Source organism: Hyperolius riggenbachi, chromosome 5 (assembly GCF_040937935.1).
Source record: "Hyperolius riggenbachi isolate aHypRig1 chromosome 5, aHypRig1.pri, whole genome shotgun sequence".
NCBI classification, from domain to species: domain Eukaryota; kingdom Metazoa; phylum Chordata; class Amphibia; order Anura; family Hyperoliidae; genus Hyperolius; species Hyperolius riggenbachi.
The window spans coordinates 438,589,420-438,608,173 of NC_090650.1; the positions used below are offsets into that span (position 1 = coordinate 438,589,420).

The 18,754-nt window shown below is 46.9% G+C and overlaps 2 protein-coding genes across 4 annotated transcripts in view; one reads left to right on the top strand and one right to left on the bottom strand.

Moving 5' to 3' along the window:
- ADGRB1 (adhesion G protein-coupled receptor B1) overlaps positions 1–18,754 on the top strand; it is an 829,276-nt gene that overhangs the window by 460,855 nt on the left and 349,667 nt on the right. For all 3 annotated transcript variants that reach the window (XM_068238111.1, XM_068238113.1, XM_068238112.1), the window contains exon 13: positions 14,373–14,481. In XM_068238111.1, the coding sequence (XP_068094212.1) occupies positions 14,373–14,481 (109 nt within the window). The remainder of the gene's footprint in view (positions 1–14,372; positions 14,482–18,754) is intronic.
- LOC137518322 (uncharacterized) lies at positions 2,406–7,449 on the bottom strand. Its single transcript, XM_068236014.1, has 2 exons — positions 6,611–7,449; positions 2,406–2,995 (listed from the first exon to the last, which is right to left on the bottom strand). Exons 1-2 carry the CDS (start codon positions 7,404–7,406, stop codon positions 2,406–2,408), a joined length of 1,386 nt encoding a protein of 461 aa, XP_068092115.1. The 5' UTR covers positions 7,407–7,449.

The window sequence follows — 18,754 nt, forward strand, 5'->3', positions numbered from 1 at the left end:
GGAGGTTTTTTGCAGATCTAGTAGTCTGAGTTTAAGGCCCACAAACATCTGATACATCTGCGCACATGAGGTGGTTCACATGTGCAGCAGAAAGATTGTAGGATGTGATGTCACTGGAAGACCATCAAGTTAATACAAATATGCTCCCTCACATATCCCTGTTGATCCAGAGGAAGGCGAAAAAACCCTTACAAGGCATGGTCCAATTAGCCCCAAAAGGTAAAAATTCCTTCCCGACTCCAGATGGCAATCAGATAAAATCCCTGGATCAACATCATTAAGCATTACCTAGTAATTGTAGCCATGGATGTCTTTCAATGCAAGGAAAGCATCTAAGCCCCCTTTAAATGCAGGTATAGAATTTGCCATAACGACTTCCTGTGGCAATGCATTCCACATCTTAATCACTCTTACTGTAAAGAACCCTTTCCTAAATTAATGGCTAAAAACGTTTTTCCTCGATGCGCAGATCATGTCCTCTAGTCCTTTGAGAAGGCCTAGGGACAAAAAGCTCATCCGCCAAGCTATTATATTGCCCTCTGATGTATTTATACATGTTAATTAGATCCCCTCTAAGGCGTCTTTTCTCCAGACTAAATGTTTTTTTTGGAAAAGGGGTAAAACATGTAGAAGGAAAGGAGTTCCGTTGTAGTTCTGTTGCCTTTTTGGTAGCGATTAATAAGTGTGTAATAGTAGACAGAGTAGTTCTAGGATATTTGCCAACATCGATATGCAGGATTGTGGTTCCTGGAGATAGCCAGGCATTAGTCTGAGAAATGTATTGAATGACGTTATCTATTTGAGACCATAACGTTTTTATGGAAGGGCAGGACCAGGGTAGGTGCAATAAGCCATCCTTCTTTCCGCATTCACTCCAACAATTATCTGTGGTAGAGGAGTTCAACTTATTTAATAAAGCTGGTGCATAATACCAATAGTAGTGTCATTTCCCAGTGTGATATGCAGTGGGACAATCTCCGTAAAAGGGAAATTGATTTAGAAAGTTGTTGTGAAGTTAGAGTTAACAATCACATCTCTTCCCATTTGAGTCGCTGATTTTGGTCGGGATGAGTGCCGGTAAAAGCGTTGTAGAATGTGTGAATAACTTTAGTCTTTTTAGAGGAGAGTAAAGACTGTCAATGACATCTTTGGACATACGTAGATGGGGGGGTTTGATTTGTTTGAGGGAAGAATAGAGTTGTATTAGGTATAGGTTCGAGGGGTATGATATTTCGAAAGAGGACATGATAATGGTAGAGCCTACTTCCCCTTACCCCCCAGAGACCCCACATTCCCCCTTGACTTAAAAACTCCAAAAATAATAGACACGGACTACCTGGCATTGGATTAATTTAAGGCCATAGCAGCCCCTTCTTTATTCAGCCAATTAACAATGTTCCAAACCAAATAGAAACCACAACATAACTAAAACGATCTCCATCAAGAACTGGGGTAAAAGGGTCCGGAGGCACCGAAAATCGTACTCCAAAAACACCCGTGTGACATGCAGCCTTGTACCGGCCCCCAGCCGCGTAGCTCGGCTCGGGGACAGCTGCATGCCCCAAAGTCGTCTCTCTCTTGCTTTCCTTCTTCAAAACCAGCGGATTCGTCCCATGACAAATCTCCTTCCCAAGGCACTAACCTCCGGAGCCCCTTTTTACCCCTCCGGCTGCAATGACAAACAAGAGCAAAACACACACAACAAAAAACATAAAGGGAGGGAGGGAGCTTCTTCCATTGCTGCTCAAACCGGAAGTGCCCGCCCCGCTACTTCCGCCGCCTTGCCCGGGAAAGACTGACACTCCCCTCACCACCAACACCCGCCCCCTCCTTCTCTCTGTGCTGCCTCCTAGCCTGCACCGCCCCCAACCCACGCTAACCCCTACACTGCCGGGGAGACGGCTACCCCATCATGCCCGGGCCCTCCGCATTCCGCTGCGCTACAGCTACGGACCCTCTCTTGATAATGGTAGAGCCTACTTCCCCTTACCCCCCAGAGACCCCACATTCCCCCTTGACTTAAAAACTCCAAAAATAATAGACACGGACTACCTGGCATTGGATTAATTTAAGGCCATAGCAGCCCCTTCTTTATTCAGCCAATTAACAATGTTCCAAACCAAATAGAAACCACAACATAACTAAAACGATCTCCATCAAGAACTGGGGTAAAAGGGTCCGGAGGCACCGAAAATCGTACTCCAAAAACACCCGTGTGACATGCAGCCTTGTACCGGCCCCCAGCCGCGTAGCTCGGCTCGGGGACAGCTGCATGCCCCAAAGTCGTCTCTCTCTTGCTTTCCTTCTTCAAAACCAGCGGATTCGTCCCATGACAAATCTCCTTCCCAAGGCACTAACCTCCGGAGCCCCTTTTTACCCCTCCACCACGACAAGGGCGTGACCCCTTATGCCCTTGAGGCCCCCAACCTCAGAGCTCGCTGAATCCCATCCTCGATGCCCAGGGCCCATAAGTCCATCCCAATGTCATTAAGATGCACCCCGTCTCTCTTTAGGAACAGTTCAATCTCCTCCTCCAACTCGAAATGCCGTATGGCCAACCCTCCGTTCCTTATGAAGAACCTCGCCACCTCTTTGTTTAGCTTAATTCTAGCTTTGTTAATTTTCAGGACAGAATTGGCCAACCTCCAGTAACCCCGGGCCACAATGTCTGACCACACCACAATGGTCTCTGGGAACAGGGACCGGATCCTCAAGAAGTCAAACTTGACCTCCTTGATGACCACCCTGGTGGACCTAGCGGCCAGATCGTTCCCCCCTACATGCAACACCAGGATATCGGGGGGCCTATCTAAACGTGCTAAAGTATGTAGCTCCGGCAGAAGGCTGGGCCACACCATCCCAGGGAAACCTATCCACCGGATACGTACCTGATCCCTGGGAAAGCCGAGCTGCCGGCCCTCAGGCCTAACATCGGCCCTTCTCGCCCCCCTGCTGACGTAGGAGTGCCCTACGATCCAGACCACAACCTGCGGACCTGCAACAAAAGAACAAAAACTGACAGCATTTTTTTTTTCGCCCGGATCCCCCAAGACAAACCCCCCCCCCCCCCTTTACACTAAATGGGGTCTGACATATGTCCTGTACCGAGCTGACTCCCAACGCCCTATCTGCTTTATGACCCCCTCGCTCAATCCCCACCGTGACGCCTCAGTGGCCGCCCCAATGCGAAAAGAGTGGGAGGCAAACTCCAGGAAAGGGAGGCCGAGATGAGCCAAGCATTTTCTAAATATCGTGACAAACTGAAAACGGGACAAAGCTGTGCCATCCGAATGGACCAGAAACACTAGCGATTGAGCAGGGCGAACTGTCATCAAGCTCTGTACGTTTAAAAGAGGGCATAACGGTCCACCGATCTGGAAAAGTGTGATGGACCGGCCCTTTCCCCGTTGGTCGGTCTTTGAGCGCGGTAAATAAATGACCACCGAATCCGCGAGGACGGTAACATGTTCCGCGAGGATGCCTCCCACTCCTGACTTATTCCTACTCACTAATTCCCCGATTCTAAATGCCCCAAAAAAGGCTAGCACAAATGCGGTCTGAAAAAGTCCGCACTCATAGCTTGAAAAACACAAGCCTGGCAGCGCCTCCGCCAGCCTACCCAACAATTCAAAAGTCACCGGGCGTCTTGCTTCCCTGCGAATGGCTCCCACCCGGTACCCCTTTACCGCCTGTCTTACCCGAAAATCTTTAGTCACGTCCGAGAACCCCCTAACTTTAAACCAAAAAGCCAGAGCTGCTAACTTTTTGAGCACTGCCGACACCGAAATGCCTTCCACGAAATTAGTACCCAGGAAATATAGTAGCAAACACAGCCGCTGCTCGTCTGAAGCACAACCGCCCACTTGTATCAGCAAAGCATCCCACGCGTTCCATACCAACGTGTACGCTGCTGCCGACGACTCGGACAAGGATCTCCCAATCATGAAGGATACCGCTCGAAAGGAATCCTCCACGCCGTGGACGGGCAAGGAACCCCACGTTCTTCCGCCGTGGGAACCGCCGCCCGGAATCTGTCCCACTGAAATCGAGAAAGTGCATCAGCGACCACGTTATCAACCCCTGGCAGATGTACCGCAAACAAATAAATATTAAAACGTAAACAGTCCAAGACCAATTGCCGCATCAGACTTATCACCGGGGGAGAGGATGCCGAACACCTGTTGATCGCCAATACCACTCCCATGTTGTCGCAATTGATCTTGACTTGCCTATTGGCCAGCTGCTGTCCCCAAATCTGAACCGCCACCACTATGGGAAAAAGCTCCAATAACACCAGATTGGAAGTATAACCCGCCTCCACCCAGGACCTGTCCCAAGGAACCGCACACCATCGACCCGCGAAAAAAGCACCAAAACCATGGGCGCCCGACGCATCCGTGAAAAGCTCTAAGTCCGAGTTACTCACCGTTTCCTGCATCCACAGGGACTTACAATTGAAGTCTGACAAGAAAATCAACCACACCTGCAGGTCCGACTTGAGATCCGCCGTTAACCGAATCCGGTGGTGTGGCGCCGCTATCCCAGCAGTAGCCATAGCCAGGCGCCTGCAGAAGATCCGCCCCATGGGCATTATTCTGCAGGCAAAATTCAACTTACCTAGCATAGACTGCATCTCCCGCAAAGTTATTTTCTTGCTATGAATCGCGGCCAAAATGGTCTCCCTTAAGTTCTCCACCTTGTCGGTCGGCAAACTGCATTCCATAGCAACAGTGTCTATGGTGATGCCTAAGAATTTTAGCGACGTGACCGGGCCCTCCGTCTTATCCTCCGCAAGTGGGACCCCGAAGCGTTCACAGACGTGCCGCATGTTAGCCAATGCATAGGCACAATCAGGGGAACCCGCTGCTCCCATAAACAAGAAATCGTCGAGATAATGTATAATTGATGGTACGCTCGACATATCCTTTACGACCCACTCCAAAAACGTGCTAAACCGCTCAAAATACGCGCAGGAAATTGAGCACCCCATGGGTAGGCACCGGTCTACGAAATACTCACCTTTCCAAAAACAACCTAACAAACGAAAACTGGAAGGATGAACGGGCAGCAGCCGAAAAGCCGATTCAATATCGGTTTTTGCCAACCACGACCCTTGACCCAAGCGCCTGACCCAGCATAGAGCCGCGTCGAATGAAGTGTACACCACTGACGTATCATCGCCTAGCAAACCATCGTTAACCGACGAACCACGAGGAAACGACAAATGATGTATTAACCGAAAAGACCCCGGTTCTTTTTTGGGAACCACACCCAACGGGGACACAATTAAATCAGCTAAGGGCCGAGAAGTGAACGGACCAGCCAAACGACCCGCCGCCACTTCCTTCGCAATCTTCGTATCCACGACCTCTGGGAACTCATAGGCAGACTTCAAGTTCCGAAAGGGGGGCTCCGACCGCAACAAACAACTACTTTTGATCCGGAAACCCTCCTCAAAGCCCGACCTCAAGAATTCGGCCACCTCCCGCTCAGGATACCTGTTTAGAAAGCGCGCCATCTCTACCCCCTTCACCGGTGTCGTCCCTCTTACGTGCAGAATCCCCAGACCTTGCCCTTCGCTGCTTGTAGCACCTGGCAGCCGCATGTGAGCCTCCGCAATTGGAGCACTCGTGCTTAAAGCGGCAGGACTGACCGAAACGACAGGATCCGTCGTTGTACTGCCAGCATATGCCCTTTCCTCGGTTAGCCGGCTGGCCAGTAGTGGCCGACCCGCCGGCCACCGCGGGAAAGGACTGAGTGGTTCTGGCCGGGATCATCAGCCGCATCCACAAGGTAATATCCTTGTGATCCCAGCGGATCACAGGCCTTACCGCCTTCTCCTGCCTGAACTGCTCATCGTACCGTAGCCAAGCGTTCCCACCGTACGACCGATGAGCCTCCCCGATCGAGTCCATATAACCAAACAACGCCGAGCAATGCTCGGGCTGTTTTTCCCCAATCACGCTAGCCATGATTGAAAAAGCCTGGAACCAGTTCTGGAACGTGCGGGGAATCAGTCTATAACGCCGCTCCTCCTCCCTCTTCTTCTCATCCGGCTTACCCTTATCTAAATTGAACTTTTCCAGCTGAAGGAGCGAAAATATCTCGATATATTCGCCCCTCCAGATGCGTTCCTTCACTTCTTGCTTCAGATGGGAACCAAGAAGACCATTAAAACAAATGTAAAGCTCCGCGTGCGATGCATCTGCTAAACGCACCTGGCCCCCCCCACTAGACAAAGTAGAATCACACCCCGTCCCCTCCGTCTGAACCGCCACCTCCGACTGCACACTATCCAATCCCGGCGTAACAGGCTGCGCCACCTGAACCACCCCCCGCGCGACCGCACCTGCTGCCAGGGGTAAGGGGGCCCCCAAGGGTACTAACCCCGCATGTGACGCCACTACTGGGGGTGCGGGCGCCCAAGCTCCCATCGGTGACAAAGGTGACCCGATTGGCGGCACTACTAGCGCCGTGGAAGGTGAAGGCTGCGTCTGCCCTGGCTGCGACCCTGGCACTACTGACACGCCCCCAGCCCCCCCCTGATGACCCCCACAAATCCCCAACAATAACGTGGCTAAGGCATTAACTGCGGCTAAATTGGTCTCACCTGGCTGCCCCGGACGCAAGTCCCTGCCAGCCGTCATGCCGGATCCACCCGCTGTGCCGTCATCGTCCTCTGCTACAGAATCGACCTCGGAAGCAGAGCCGTCCCCATGTGCAAGGCTCCTGCTGTGCTGCTCTTGCCGCGTCTGCTGCTGCTGCAAACCGCTGTCTTGCCTGCGTTTCTTCTTGGCGGATCCCTTCGACTTGCCCTTGGCTGCGGAGCTCCTATTCCCGCCCTGAGTATGGTGGGCTGCCGCCGCGGAAGGAGGGGCGGCACCCGTGTGATGGCCATCCTTGTGCTGGGCCCGCTTAGTCTGCCGCGCCGCGCGGGGACTAATGGCCGCATCCCCTCTTGCTGCCTGCTGGTGGGAGGAACCGGCCGCGCTGGATGGCCCTGCTCCGGACGAATCCCGGTGTTGGGTGGGATTCCTCCCGCCGGACCCCCGGGTTTTCTGAGTGCGCTTTGCTGGGGGGGGCGGAGGGTCCCTAATGGGGCTCCCTGAGCGACGCCGCGCTCCTGCATGGGGGTCTGGGCTTAGCCTCTCCGGAGGCCTGGACTGTCTCCTCACCTCTCCTCTCTGCTCACCTGCTTCTGCTGGGGGAGCGCTGGGCTCTGCCGCCGCCAGCGGCGCGCTGTCTGCCGCAGCCTCCGCTGAGGTGCCTGCTCCCATGGCCGCCAGTTGGACCGTGACCCATGAGGGGCCCCTCGTTCCTGCCTCTGCCCGGATCCGGGCAACCAATAGCTCCAGTCCCTCCATGTCAGCGGGAGCAGCGGGCGTCCGGCAAGCAGCTTCTTCCATTGCTGCTCAAACCGGAAGTGCCCGCCCCGCTACTTCCGCCGCCTTGCCCGGGAAAGACTGACACTCCCCTCACCACCAACACCCGCCCCCTCCTTCTCTCTGTGCTGCCTCCTAGCCTGCACCGCCCCCAACCCACGCTAACCCCTACACTGCCGGGGAGACGGCTACCCCATCATGCCCGGGCCCTCCGCATTCCGCTGCGCTACAGCTACGGACCCTCTCTTAAGTGATTGAAAGGGTTTTGACGGTCATGTGCCCACTGCAGTCTCAGCTTTCTATTCTTGACTGACGGAAATGGATCAGAAGTGTTGTGATATTGTGCATGTTCTAAGACACTTAGCTGGCCACACTTGTAAATGGTGATGGTGATTTGAGATACTACAGCCTTTCTTTGAGATCATTTTTGTTGATCTTTCTAGTGATAAATGTCAACATCAATTGACGTTCCTGAGTGATATCTGCATGATTTTATACTCTTCATTGCTTCCAAGTGATTGGCTGATCAGATGATTACATACATAAGCAAGGTGCAGTGGCGTTCATAATAATGTGCTCAGCGAGTATATCTGCCAAGTTCCAACCCTCTGATGCCACTTGGCCAGTCCTGCTCAGGTGAAAATGGTGCATCCTCCACATCTCAGCGCTGCGTAATATGTTGGTGCTTTATAAATACAATAAATAAATAAAAATAAATCCCAACTCTAGAGGAATAAACATGCGTGCTTGGCAAATCCAAACGTTTGCGTTCATGTAAAAATATTTAGTGTAGTGGCGTGTCCGGCTTCAAATTGTTCGAGGGACGCAATGGGGGCGCGAGGGCTGACTGATGTCTCCCATTTGGGCGGATAAATTGATGTTTGTACGGCGAGCTTTACATAGTTGTAGCCTAACTCAGGTAACAAAATTAAGGCTAACTAGTTCAGCAATGATTAACATCACAAACAGAACTCGTAGGCTTTTCAGCAGAGCAGATTGTCCAAATGATGGTGCTGTTATTGAAGAAAATGTACTTCAGATGTACTTGGCTAGTTGGCTGGCATGCTTTAATCCTTACTTGCTAGCAAGCTGCTCCTGTGTGGACAGATCACAGACAGATCATTCCAGCCCCCAGCCTTGTCTCATGACTCTATAAGCAAAGAGAGAGAGAAGAGGCAGGAGGGAGAGAAACACTGTGTGTGTAATTCTTTATCTAATTTGATCAGCATTGCTGGAGACCAGAGCTTGTATTTTACAGACAGGAAGTTTTGAATCAGGATTATTACTTTGAGTCAAAACTTCTTGTCTGTAAAATACTAGCTCTAGTTTATTGGCTGATTTAAAAGAAACACTGTAAGCTTTCAGCTTGTAAACCTTCTTCAGATTCTATTCCTGTTGACATACAATCAGAAGGAGGTAGAGATTTTTTTTTCCAACATAAGTGTCATCCAGGTACATTAATTCCAAGGGATCTTGCAAGGATTGTGAGGTATTTATGGCAAATAGATAAGAACCTTGGTTTACTTAACTCCTACGTAGGCTCAGACTGACATGGAGAGTTTTTTTCTACAGACCCTATCCTGTTCACTGTATGCTACTAAAGCCTGGAAACAGGGACTGTGTGCTACTGAGTGGGAGGAAAGGGGGAGGGCACTTAGAGGGGCATAGTGATTCCCAGGGAGGGCCAGTGCCACAGCCTGCCCCAGTGTAGCACAGGAGATATTGGCAGCGCTTCCAAATACAGGCTGCACCCGAGTCGACAAGCTGCATCGATGTGCAGAGCCCAAAACAGATTGCACAACTTGCATTCAAAACAGATGCAGCAAAGGAGGACGTTAGCTTCCAAAACAGTTTGCGTGCAGATTGTTAGATACTAGACTCTGCCCCAGTGTAGCGCCGCCCATGCTTTAGCGGTCAGGTAGTACCGGCACATCCAACGCAAACCATGTGGGCGACTTTTCATCATTGTAATTCTTCTGTCATTGGCGACGCTGCATTGATGTAGGCGTCCCGGTTTTTCCGTAAGAAAATCATTCGGACATGCAAATCCAACCTATCTCTCGGCGTAATTATATTATGATGTGTTGCGTTATAATGGCCCGGTGTTATCCCCCCCTCCACACCACACCACATTATTATCATTATTATGCTTTCTGCAAAACAGCCGAAGACGAGCGTCTCTGCTGCGTTGTCAAGACAACAGGACATTCGGCAAAAAAAAAATACCAAAAAAAAAGATAAATACTAATTTGATGCTGTCTGCCTGTGAGCTTATTATTAAAGCCCCTTTATGAAACCTCTCCCTGGAAACATGTTATTTAAAATAAAAGAAAAAGGTTGTAAAAGGCAGAGGAGAGGTTGCCCGAAATATCGCGCGCTGCATGTCGAAAGTCGTTAGGCTTGATGGCTGAGTCGCGCCGAGCTACTGAAATATGACTTTGAGGTCTCCAAATTAAAACTGGTTCAGAAAAAGGCTAAAAAAGACGGCAAAGGCGGCCGGTGCTAGACAGGGGTTATTTTGCATTAAAATGAAGGGAAGGGAAAAAAAATATGTATATATTAACTTGGCTTCAAAAATAGCAAATGACAGAAAGTCATTGTCCCACGGGTAAATATCTACATCTCCGTCCATCCAGATGGTCTTTCTATCTTTTCACTTATTGTTTTAAAGGGAACCTGATCTGAGTAAAATTATTTAAAGGGGAACTGAAGAGAGGGGTATATGGAGGCTGCCATGTTTATTTCCTTTTATTCAATACCAGTTGCCTGGTAGCCCTGCTGGTCTATTTCTCTGCAGTAGTATCTGATTAAAACCAGAAACAAGCATGCAGCTAGTCTTGTCAGATCTGACTTTAAAGTTTGAACCACTGAAACACCCGATCTGCTGTATGCTTGTTCAGGGGCTACGGATAATAGTATTAGAGGCAGAGGATCAGCAGGGCTGCCAGGCAACTGGTATTGCTTAAAAGTAAATAAACATGACAGCCTCCATATACCTCTCTCTTCAGTTCCCCTTTAATATAAACACATGAACTCACCAGCAGTTCCTCTCAGAAGCTCACAATTTTCTTCTGACAATGATCCCTTCCAGTTCTGACAAGATTTTGTCAGAACTGAAATATATTAGTTGCTGTCAGTTATATATCAGCAGCTGATGGTTACAGCTGAAAGTGCAAGGTAATGTCCATGTTTTCCTATGGCTCAAGTGGGCGATATTACAGTTTAACAGTGTGCTGGCCAGGAAGCCGTTATGGGGTAATGGCCATTTTCAAAATGGAGGACAGAGAATTCCATTGATCACAGTGGACAAACAGGATGCAAGAGAGGAGAAAGAGATTGATCAGTAGACTACATGGGATGTAAGTATGACTTGTGTATGGTTATTTTGACTTTTTATTGTCAGTCCAGGTTCTCTTTCAGCTCGTATAAAGGATCTATACTACCTTTTATTTCAAGTTGACCCCTGACACCTCCAGAAGGTCACATAATATATTTCAGGCTGATTACTAGTTCTGATAAACGCAGCAGGGCTGGATTTTCCAAAAGGCACTGTAGGTACATGCCTACAGGCACCTGATGTGGGAAAGGTAGACCCCCTCCTCAGATCACTGACCTCAGGGGCTTACGGTCTAATCCCTGCCGCATATCGCTAACCTCAGGAGCTTACACCCTTATCCTTGTCTCATGTCACTAAGGATGATATGAGACAACGATTAGAGTGTAAGATTCTAAGGACAGTTAGTGACTTAAGACAGGGATAAGAGTTCAGAATATTTTTACTTGGGGTGTGGCCTGTGTTAAGGGGCGGAGTTTAGGTCGCCAGAATCCCTGTACCTATGGGCCTCTGAGTTGTAAATCCTGCACTGCATGCAACAGAAAAAAATGTTTCTGTACTTGGTTAGCCCAGGCCATTATGTAGATAGGACAAACAATGCATTTTATAAATTACTCCTTTTAATGGCGAACTGGAAAAAAAGTAAAATCTAAAGTTCAAACTTTTGAGGAGCTACAGTACATCCCTTCTTCAGGAGTAATTTCAGAGGATTAGTGCCCACAAAAACTTACATTAGTAGACTTCTTTTCAGAATGCCATCAGAAAGTTTATTTTGCCAGTATCTTGTCCTGCCTACATTTATTTATTTATTGTATTTATAAAGCGCCAACATATTACGCAGCGCTGTACATAGCCCTGTTAAGGTGGCCACACACACGCTACAATAAAATGATAAGATTAAACCTGCATTCAAAACGTGCAAAACTTTTTCTGCTGTTATGGTTTGTAGTTATCACATACTGTAGGAGCTCTGGCCCTTTAATAGCCGTTGCCAAACAGTTGCATGCTGGGGGGGGTCTTTTTATCTATAATATATTCCTCCTCTTCTATTTATTTCCCTGCCTAGCTGCTTATCTGAAACACCTCTGCTCACTTGTGTTTGCAAGCAAGGCTGAGGTGACTCAGCGATTGGAGGAGAAAAGAAAAAAAAGTAAAGGGCAGAAATGACATCAGGATTTAGCCTAATCTGTGGGCAAAAGACATGGTTCCCACCGGGAACAGAATTCTTGTCATTTACTATATAACATTCACTGAAATCAAAACGTGGACAGTACAATACATGTGTTAGATCAAGTATTTATGTACTTATATATGTGTTTTTTCCTGGCATAGTATGGCTAATCCTACTGCTTTAAATTGAAAATACATTTTAAAAAATGGTATTGTGTGTGGCCACCTTTAGGCTGGGGCCACACTATGACGGATGTGTGCCATGTGACACGGTATTTCAGTGGATCAGTGGATGCACTGCCACAGTCCATGACATGAACCTCTAGTTCAGAGTGTGTTTATTTTTTTTCTGTTACTTTGAACATGATGTAGCAGGCCCAGAGCGTATATAATGTGTGCCCTGTCCCTCCTCCCCAGTGAAAGACCCCCTTCTCCTGTAATAATAGGCAGTCAAACATACCCTTCCTTCTAAGAAAAGGTAGCTACCCCCAGTATAGGTAGCTTAGCCAAGGCGTCCCCCCAGTATAGAAAGCCGCCTCAAGTATAGGTAGCCAAAGGCGCCTCCTCCCCCCACCTCCTTGCCATATGGGGCATCATTGCCAGTGGGGGATGCAGCTTCCTGCTGCCCCCCCATCCCCAATGACTCACAGACCTGCAGATCAGCAGTGACCTGAAGACAGGAGAGCAGCGTACAGAAACCCGCACGGCACACTTCACATGCAGGAAATGAGCAATGACCTCACTTCCTCATCTGAAGCGCGCCGCTCTCTTGTCTGTTCAAGTTGATCTGTGTGGACTGTTATGTCAGAGTTTTATACCGCTTTAATGTGAACCAGCTGTGGCCAAGATTTCTGTAATCCCATTATACTTATTTGCTGGTTTTGGGATCCAAGTTTAGACAAGAAAGCATTTTGTACACGTAGCGCACTTAAAGGACAACTGAAGCGAGAGGTATATGGAGGCTGCCATATTTATTTCCATCTAAGCAATTCCAGTTGCCAGGCCCTCCTGCTGATCCTCTCCCTCTAATACTTTAAGGCTGCTTTCACAGTGGGAAGTTACAGGCGCACGTTAGTGCAGCCTGTAACGCACCCCCACCGCACAGCAATGAAAAATCAATGGGCTGTTCACAGTGCCCACGTTGTGTTACACTGTAACGCTTCACGTCAAGACAACGTACTGCATGTAGTACTTTATACGCGGCTAAGCCGCGTTAGACTGTTTGCACATGCTCAGTACGGGTGTTTTTTTTTATTTTAGGGGCGGAGAGGAGGCGGGGAGAGGCCTCTACGTAGCCAGGCACATGGCTACTTGGCATTCACTGCACTTGCAGTGTTTACTCTTTGGAGCGGCCGCTGATTGGCTAGCGGGACCACATGATGCGGAGAGCTCCGCTCACCTGGTCTCCACAGTGCTTCCGACAGAGCAGGCGCACCAAGAGCTGCTTGTAACGCGGCTCTTGGTAGCGTCCTGCTCCAACACCACCAGGCGTTGCGTTAGGGGCACGTTATGCGATCTATAACGTCCCCTAAACACAACGTCCTGGTGTGTAAGTAGCCTTAGCCATAGCCCCTGAAAAAGCATGCAGCAGATCAGATATTTCTGACTTTATTGTCAGATCTGCAAGATTAGCTGCATGCTTGTTTCTGGTGTGATTCAGACACTACTGCAACCAAATAGATCAGCAGGGCTGCCAGGCAATTGGTATTGTTTAAAAGGAAATAAATATGGGAGCCTCAATATACCACTCACTACAGTTCTCCTTTAATGTGATCTATCTTGTTCTAAATGACTCCTGCGTGCGCCATGTTCTGGTCAGGGATGATTAATGATTTGCGAATACTTCAGAGTTTATGCAAATTTACGTAATTTTTTTATTTTTTTTTTTTAAATATGCAGCTTGAAAATGAACCAATCAGTTTAAACCTGGGTGGGCCTTGATTGGTCCATCTTCAAGCTGCATATATTTGCATAAACATGTATAGACATTTGCATAACCACAGAAGAATTTGCATAGCATTGATCCTCCCTGGTTCCGGTCTGTATTCCAGAAGTAACAGATGTATTTGCTCTATTACTCTAGTGGTGGCTGGAAGGTGTACTGGTTAAGGGCTCTGCCTCTGACACAGGAGACCTGGGTTCGAATCTCGGCTCTGCCTGTTCAGTAAGCCCAGCACCTATTCAGTAGGAGACCTTGGGCAAGACTCCTTAACACTGCTACTGCCTATAGAGCGCGCCCTAGTGGCTGCAGCTCTGGTGCTTTGAGTCCGCCAGGAGAAAAGCGCAATATAAATGTTCTGTGTTTGTTTGTTTGTATCTTAAAATTAAACCTAATACCGTCTCAGGGGAGGAGCCTGTCTGTTCCCGGAGGCATTGGAAAACAAATATAACATATACTAACTTAAAATAAGAGGAAAGGGTATCACTGTGTTATACTGTACATCTCTGAAGATGAGCTGCCTGACCGCTTGCTTTGTGTTCCCTAGGCTGGATTAAGTGTAAAAGAACTCTTGAGGTTGGTGGAAGATTTTGTTGATGTCATTGGATTTCGGATGAAGGATTTTAAAGATTCCTACCAAGTCACAGACAACATAGGTGGGTGACGACAAGGCACAGAGGTGCAGTGTGGCAACTGACAAGTGGTAGTCGATGAATAACCCATTTGATATGGAGGTTTGGGCAAACTTAGAAAACACCATTAAAGCGGATCCGAGATGAAAAACTAACTATAAGAAGTAACTTGTCTTTTTATCTTATCTAAAGTTTAGATAGTTTACACAGCAAATCTAGCTGCAAACAGCTTCAACAGAATATGATTATTTCTTCCTGTGATACAATGAGGGCAGCCATGTTCTGTTTGTCACAGGCTGAGGGTTGGAGGTTCTATCAGCTTGCCTGTGTGTAAATTCACTCCCCTCTCCTCCTCCCTCCTCCCCTCTGCCTCTGAAATCAATGGCTAGTAACCTCCTCCTCCTTCTGCCCAGACTGAGCTCCCATAAGCCCTTGCAACAGTGCCAAGGCACAAATGGAGCTGTGGGTGAGGCTTGTTTAGTTTATAGGGAATTAGAAACAGCTTCAACAGAATATGATTATTTCTTCCTGTGATACAATGAGGGCAGCCATGTTCTGTTTGTCACAGGCTGAGGGCTGGAGATGCTATCAGCTTGCCTGTGTGTAAATTCACTCCCCTCTCCTCCTCCCTCCTCCCCTGTGCCTCTGAAATCTATGGCTAGTAACCTCCTCCTCCTCCTCCTGCCCAGACTGAGCTCCCATAAGCCATTGCCACAGTGCCAAGGCACAAATGGAGCTGTGGGCGAGGCTTGTTTAGTTTATAGGGAATTAGAATATTAAAACAAAACAAAAAAAGTATTTGGCTTGAGGAGTGCCCTATAAACTATATGCAAGAAACACAATTATGCAATGAGTCAAAGTTTATCTCGGATCCACTTTAAATCTGGTTGTTGGTTCAGAAACAGAGGCCCAGATGCAATTTAGTTTTTCTCCTGAGTTTTCTTCTACGGGATATTTGCACAACTTGTCATAAAATTAAATGACTTTTAAACCCCCAGCAAGTAAGAAAATACTCAGAATAATTTTGATGGCACTTTTTCACCAACTTTTAGGCACTTTTTCAATTTTAAAATGCTTAAAAGTTAATTTAAAGAGGGTATGAACATTATCTCCTAGGAGATAACTCAGGAGAAAAAGTTAATTGAATAGGGGCCAAGTTCCCTTAAAGGGAAGGTCCAAGCAAAAAAAAAAAATGAGTTTAACTTACCTGGGGCTTCTACCAGCCCCATGTAGCCATCCTGTGCCCTCATAGTCACTCACTGCTGCTCCAGTCCCCCGCTGGCAGCTTTCTGACCTCGGAGGTCAGGGCCGCATTGCGTACATTTTTACGCATTCCCGCTAGTGCAGGAACATTAACATATACATTTTTACGCGTTAGTGGTGCAACGCATACATTTTTGTTCCTGCACTAGCTGGAATGCGTAAAAATGTATGCAATGCGGCCCTGACCTCCGAGGTCAGAAAGCTGCCAGCGGGAGACTGGAGCAGCAGTGAGTGACTACGAGGGCACAGGATGGCTACATGGGGCTGGTAGAAGCCCCAGGTAAGTGAAACTCATTTTTTTTTTTTTTTGCTTGGACCTTCCCTTTAAACAGATCACTTTTCTAAGTTTTCTGCCAGGTGATATTTTTCACACCTTACCAATAAAATGCACGTTAATCAGCAGCAAGCAAGAAAATACGCTAAATAACTTTGACTGTACGTTTTCCACATACTTTTTGGTACTTATTCAATTGTTCAATTTGAGTGCTAAAAAGTTATTAGAGAGATGAAAAATTATCTTCTAGGAAAAAAAACTCAGGAGTAAAAGTAAATGGAATACATGAAAGAACTTCAGGTAATTCGCTAGATAAGGTTCCAAACCTATATGATAAAGTAATGACTATTATGGCTGCTGGTAAAGTGAATAAAATTCAAAAATACTACAGACCTATTTTATTCCATGCTAGAAAATATAAAATGCTACCTGCGCATTACAGTTACTGATGATAGAAATACATACAGCACACCTCATGGGGGAGCTATCTACTAGTGATGGCCGTAATTAGCAAAATTACGATTTTGCAAATTTCGTGTAATTTTTCTCAATTATATCTATACATAATTACGATTTGCAAGCTAAATTAAATTCGTAGTCATTTGTAGAGATGGCCTGAACCTCCGATTTTTGGAAGGTTCGCGAACTTTCGCGGAAGGTTTGGTTCGCGCGACCTTTTGCGAACCGCAATAGACTTCAATGGGGAGGCGAACTTAAAAATTTAGAAAAATTTCTGCTGGCTGGAAAAATGATAGAAAAGATGTTTCAAGGGGTCTAATACCTGGAGGAAGACATGGTTGAGTGAAATACACATCAAAAGTCCCAGAAAAAAATCTGCATTTGACTCAAAGCAGTGTTTTAAGGTCAGAAATCTCATTGAATGTTCAATTGCAGGACTACACTGCTTTACAACACCAGGAAGTGTATTTCCTCCTCCTCTCGGAGGGAGGAGGGTCTTGTCTTCCAGGGAATTGTAGTATTTCAAAAGCCAGCTTACATGCCTTGGCTGGGAATTAAACCCAGGTCTAAGTGATTGGTAGGTAGCTCTCTTCACCACTATACCACCACCAACACTACATGCTGAAGCCAGCCTAGCATGTACCATTATGATATATCCAAGAGAAAAATGAGCTTGCTTAGGGAATTGTAGGATTTCAAAAGCCAACTCACATACATTGGCCAGGAATTGAACCCAGGGCTACCGCGTGGTAGGCTGCTATCCTAACCATTATACCACCAACACAACACACTACAATGCTACATCCTGAAGCCAGCCTAGCATGTACCATTGTGATATATCCAAGAGAAAAATGAGCTTGCGTAAGGATTTGTAAGTATGTCAAAAGCCAACTCACATTGGCTGGGAATAGAACCCAGGCCTACCGCTCTGTAGGCGGCTATCCTAACCATTATAGCACCAACACAACACACTACAATGCTACAAAGCTCGCAAGGGCAGGGCTCTCTCCCCCTTTTGTGTCTTGGTAATCATTATACATTTTATTCATCATGTTAATTTTATCACTGTCATTACCAATTCTATAATTTGTATTTTGTATCATTCTTTGTATTTGGTCACTAATTATGTATCTTGTATATTAGTGTACACCATTGTCTGTATTATGTACCCCATGTTTGTTTCTTATTTTGTACAGCGCCACGGAATATGTTGGCGCTTTATAAATCAATAATAATAATAATATACCCAAGAGAAAAATGAGCTTGCTTAAGGATTTGTAGTATGTCAAAAGCCAACTTACATTGGCCAGGAATAGAACCCAGGCGATTGCAGAGTAGTTAAAGGACAACTAAAGTGAGAGGGATTTGGAGGCTGCCATATTTATTTTCTTTAAAGCAATACCAGTTGCCTGGCAGCCCTGCTGATCCTCTGCCTCTAATACTTTTAGCCATAGCCCCTGAACAAGCATGCAGCAGCTCAGATGTTTCTGGCATTATTGTCAGATCTGACAAGATTAGCTGCATGCTTGTTTCAGGTGTGTGATTCAGACACTACTGCAGCCAAAGAGATCAGCAGGCCTGCCAGGCAACTGGTATTGTTTAAAAGGAAATCAATATGGCAGCCCCCACATAGCTCTTGCTACAGTTGTCCTCTAAGAGGTCCTGCAGCTGTATGCAGATAGTGCCAGTCAGGTGCAGCATGGTTTAGATGCACTGCCATTCCTCTCCACTGTCTACAGTTCTGTGTTGTTTCGTTTGCTCTTTTTGCATTGCACAGTCACCAGTAGCTTATGAAGTGCTTATTATGGCATGGAGGCTGTTCTGAATTTATTTTATGTATGTTATATTTATTTATTCCTATGATCATTAATCGTCATGCACAACTGGCACATTTTATTTCCTAGCGTGGAATCGTATATTTGTGAAGTAAATTGCTTTTTATATGTTACACTTAGTTGCTTTACCAGTGGCTATAACATTCATGAATTTATCATACAAGTTCTGCTGTCTTGTCTAGCCAACCAACCACCCGAAGTTCCCAGAATAGCTGGTGTTCTCTGTGCTGGTACCGCACCTGCGTAACGCATACATGCATTTCAGTATTTGTTGGTATTTTTGTTTTATATATGTTTTGGTTTGTTTTATATATGCTTAGTCATTTTTTCATACTGAATCGCAAAGTACCCTATTTTTCAGACCATAACATGCTCCGGCTGGAACCCACTAGAGCGATTTTCTGAGCGTTTAGGGAACGATTCAAACCGCTAGCGATTTCCCTAAACGCTCAGCTAATGTTAATGA